Genomic DNA, 5,134 nt, shown 5'->3' with positions numbered 1-5,134 from the left:
TCTGTCTAGATATAACTAAAGCACATGTAAATTCCTGAAGTTGAACTTCCTTGATAATTTTGAAACTGAAGACATTCCCCTAAGCGAGAATTTCCTCAGTAGTCATTCAATTTATTTTGATGGACATAGTACAGTTTTAAGATACCTGTTCTAATAGTAAATTGAGTAGTATTTCTAAAAAGATAGAGTAATGTGGTATATTAAAGTGACAATTGGTAAAAACAAGTAAACTTTTGCCTAGGTGGACATTCCAGATATGCTGCCCAAGGCATTCAGTCAGCTCTGAAAAAAAGTGAGTCACATTTCTTGGGAGTCAATGCACTTCTTCATTTAGCAGTATGCTTTTGGGAAAAATTTCAGGAGCTACAGCATCTATTAAAATAATTTTACGTAAGAAAATCCACAGTAGAAAACATCATACTTACCACGTCCACTGATTGTATCAGGTTTGGACTTCATTGTTTTGCAAAATTGTCTTCTGCAGTGTTCTATCCACTCAGTTTGTTTATCAGATATTTTGAAGCATGATAACAGCTTGTCAATATCACTGTCTAATAAATAAGTAACATGTTAGAATATGACACACGAGATGCAATCATATAGGCATTGATGGTAGAGAGATTAACATCAGTAGCTAATAATGAGAGCAATTACAGCTTCCTGTGATAAAATGAAAGCATCTCCACTCTTATTCACTGGAACCATTATTAAGAAATCAAGGATCACTTGCACCACCAGTACTAGTGTTCTAGCTGCCTTCAATAGCTATGACAAAACACTCTAACCAATACCGACTTGGGGAGGAAAGGGTTTATTTGGTTCACATTTCCCTCGGTCACAGTTCATCACTGGGGGAGCCCAAGGTTGGAACTCAAGGCAGGAACCTGGAGGCAGGAACTGAAGTACAGGCCATGGAGGAACTCTGCTTACTGACTTGATCCCCTGGCCCATTCTCAACATGCTTTCTTCCACAATATAGAACAACCTGCCAGGGTGGCACTGCCTACAGTGGGCTGGGCCCTCCCCCATCACTCAACAATCAAGAAAATACCCCATAGACATGGGCAATCTGATGCTGGAAATTCCCCAAGCGAGGCTCCCTCTACCCAGGTGTGTCATGTTAACTATAAAATCTATCCAGCACAACTTGTTTATCATAATTGAAAATATGGTATTAGGGCTGGAGAGATGACTCAGTGGTTATCTTAACTGCTCTTATCCACTGCTCTTGCAGAGGACCCAGGTTCAATTCCCAGTACCCACATGGCAACTAACAACTGTCTGTAACTCCAATTCCAGAGGATGCAATGCCCTCTTCTGAACTCCATGGACATTGCACGACACAGGTGCACTTACACACATGCAGGCAACACACTCATACACATAAAATAAAAACATAATAAAATATTTTTTAAAAAAGGAAATATGGTATTAAGTCTCTGATGGAAAAACAACATATTTAACATAGATTATCTGGATAGGGGACGCTTCATGCACTGGGCAGGGCAGAGTGAGGTGAGAGCAGGAGACTTCCAACAAGGCTACTTATGACAACACATGATTTAAACATTGTTACTTAGTTTTTGAACTTCCTATTTAATATTTTGAGATTGAAGTTAGCACTGGGTAACTGAAACTAGGGAAGGTGCAACTGCAGGCAAGGGCACACTTCTGCATTCCTATATACATGCACACATGCACATGCATGTACACACACAAAAAAAATTTTTAACAGTCTGAGCAAGGATTACTATGTCCATAATATAAATTCCAGTTTGAATTAGTCCCACAAAAGCCACTGCCTATCAGTTCATCAGCCTCCTGGTTATCACTCTAAGACTGTGTTGTATGTATAATTAACCACTGATAAGAATACTTTGGTACTTGATGTTGAGATTTTAAAAACATGCTTTTTTCCCCCCAAAGGGTTTCACATTGTAGCAAAAGCTAGTGCTGGACTCATGATGATCCTGCCCCAAACTCTGAGATACTGGGATTATTGGTATGTGCCACCATGCCCAACTCCTAAAAAGCTTCCTCATGCATACACTCTCTTGTACAACATGAATATACATCTACATACAGCAAGCATGTGCCTATTCACAAAATACACACAAAAGTTTGTTTTGTTGAATAATTTTTTATTTTGGTGTTTTCGATTTTTGAGACAGGGTTTTCCTGCAGCCACAGTTGGCCTGGCACTCAGTGAATGTATAATTCTGATATTTATATTAATCCAGTATATCCTCTTTAAATAACAAGACCATAATACAATGACTTTTCATAGATAGCATTCATAATCAAAGTAATAACTAGACAAAAATGACTACAGATTAAGTCAAAAAACAATCCTTTTCATAAAAGCACTTAAAATCTTTAAACTCAAGAAAAATCAGATCACTTAACTGAAATTTTAGGTTATTGCTAACAAAAGAGTTTTCATGTCAAACGTATCTTGATGTAGATCAGATAAATTCAAAAGCATTCATTGTTTTCACTTAGAAAATCTACACTGCCTTTTCCCTGCACTGGTAACATTATAAACACAATGCAGGTGTGGTGCTTTCATCTTCGTTTCCTTCTCCATTTATTTTCTTCTATCACTCTGTAACCCTATTATCTCCTTCAAATACAGGCTCTTACTGCCCCTCTCAGACAGGGACTGTGCATATAGTACTTTCACGTGTGTGTGTGTGCGTGTGTGTGTGTGTGTGTGTGTGTGTGTGTGTGTGTGCGCGCGCGCGCGCACGAGTGTGTTCCTCGTCTTCCTCGCCTCTTTCTCCTTTCATATAGCTATTCTCATCTGCTTTCTCACCATCTCATTCTAGGAGACTAAGAGACTTACAGAGACATTGTTCTGTTTCCCACATACACTTCTAATTACAATTTCCTGAGCCATCACGAAGACTATGCATTTCAGTTCACATTCCTCATGGTTATTTAATGATTTGATATGTAAGCTGAAAACTAGTGATATCGTTGGTTTTGAAGGGAACAATAAACAATTCCTCTTTTTCTTCTTCCAAATTTGAGACCAATCGATAGGTAGATGGGGTAGATATCAATGCTCACACACAAACAACAAAATTAAGTAGGACTGCTTGGTTTTGGTAACACACCGTCTCCCAAATTTACTCTGATTACCGTAAATCTGGCCACAAAGACAGCCAAAGGCACTACTGACTGCTCCTAAAAAGGAGATAAAATGACCTAAATACAAGCTACCTTGAAAACATGCTATTTAAAAATAGTAATCCAAGACTTTCTATTGCTTATCCCAAGTTCACCTATAAACAATTCTTCCTATCGCTGTGCAGAATGAGTGAAGTCTAGATGGAGGTCAGTAGTACTTGCCTAAGCAAAGCTCTTCTCATGTATAACATAAGGCAAAGGAAACAGGTCCCTCCCTACTATGTTTCCCAAATATCCTAGTTTTAAGTAATGCACATGCTTTCTAAAACTTCTAAATGAACCCATTCCACTGTTAAAAACAAGAAAAGGAAAAAGCATGTCAACAAAGATAATTTTGATTCTGGTCAAGCTGGAACTAGAGGCAGCCTTGCTCTTTGGTGTGATCTACTAGAACACTGGATAAAATCAACCACTAGCTACTATCTTCAGGCATAAAGCCAGAGACAGTGGGGGACAGGAATGTCTGAAAAAAGGGAAATCAATGAGGGGAGCTTCACAACTGCATCTTGAAACTTCATTTTCAAGTTTATCACATAGAAAAGGGCATACCAACAATGTCTGGTTGAACTGAGAGGACAGACATGAAATTGCAGAGACCAAAGAGTCTAAAATTTGGCCATTAGGATACTGGAGTGGAGAAATAGAGAAAGATTTCAGAAATCTGTGTATTTATCACTCAATCACAGCTGTGTGAGCATAGGGGAAATGGCACAAGGCAGGGCAGAGCAGGGGACACTGGAAACAGAACACTTCCCAGAGGTCACACAGAGGTGAGAGGCTCAGGTTCCTGAGGGAAGAGTCCATAGACATATCAGAAAGAAACAATACTAGAAAAACCACACCTTAGTAATGGGGTTAAAATAGACATAAAGAAACCTTGAAAGACAAACTGATACATAAATGACAGCCTGCCAAATTGTGTTCATTGATCTTTAAAGAATTAAAACTAAAACATGCAATCAATATATAATTTAAAATGTTCACTATCTAAACACATAATGAAAAAAGGAGAACTGTGGCCCATAACTAGTAAATAAATTAGTGTAGAGATTCATAAAAGGCTGAGATAAAACTTGAAAGGCAACTACTTTTAGAGAAACATAAAAATTAATAGTTTAACAAATTTTGGTTTATTATTAAATACATGCCTCTCACTAAAAAGAATTAAGCAAATAGCATATGGATAACAGCCTTGATCTTGAATTGTTATAATTAGCAAAAGAAAACAAGTACAGAGAATGTACACTATACATTCCTATTTGTGTAGCCAGGCATGGTGGCACACGTCTTTAATCCCAGCACTCAGGAGCCAGAGGCAGGCAGATCTCTATGAGTTCAAGGCCAGCCTTCTGGTCTACATAATGAGTTGCAGGCCAGCTGGGGCAACAGTGAGACCCTGTCTCAAAAAGACCAACTCTTGATATGCTGACTAGATTCAGTGGATTGAGGAAGAGCTGATCTTCCTAAAACAAGGAACTCTAGATAGGCTGACTAGATTCAGCAGATTGAAGAAGAGCTGATCTTCCTAAAACAAGGAACGCTAGACAGGCTGACTAGATTCAGTGGATGGACAAGCACTGGAGAAAAGCTGGGGGTACCAACAACACAGTGGACAGTAACAGGGATGACAGAGTACATGGGCTCCAGTGGGGGGGGTATGGAAGGGTGCCATTTGGGAAGTGGGTATATAGATGAATAAGATTGTTTGGGACGTTCTATATGATATACACTCCAAAAAATCAACAAATTAAAAAAATGAGTTATATTGGAGGAAGAAGCATAAAAATTTGCTTCATGTTAATTAGTAGAGGTGAAAAACATTACCATTGAAATCTACCTGATGACTTTATATCCACACTCAGGTGCCAAGGATCCGAGTGCAACCAACCATGACTAGTAATAATCAGATACATAGAGATTAGAGATGCATGTGCAAACATCT

At 38.6% G+C, this 5,134-nt stretch overlaps 1 protein-coding gene across 1 annotated transcript in view; it reads right to left on the bottom strand.

Annotated features, from left to right (window-relative positions):
• The window catches only part of Tbc1d32 (TBC1 domain family member 32), a gene marked incomplete at its 5' end in the record, with an annotated part of 270,497 nt that overhangs the window by 102,952 nt on the left and 162,411 nt on the right, over positions 1 to 5,134 (bottom strand). Inside the window, one exon of the mRNA XM_008835797.3 lies at positions 426 to 551. Within this exon, the coding sequence (XP_008834019.3) occupies positions 426 to 551 (126 nt within the window). The remainder of the gene's footprint in view (positions 1 to 425; positions 552 to 5,134) is intronic.

This window comes from Nannospalax galili, unplaced genomic scaffold, assembly GCF_000622305.1.
Source record: "Nannospalax galili isolate Female #2095 unplaced genomic scaffold, S.galili_v1.0 scaffold417, whole genome shotgun sequence".
NCBI classification, from domain to species: domain Eukaryota; kingdom Metazoa; phylum Chordata; class Mammalia; order Rodentia; family Spalacidae; genus Nannospalax; species Nannospalax galili.
This window is presented reverse-complemented; position numbering and strand designations above follow the sequence as displayed.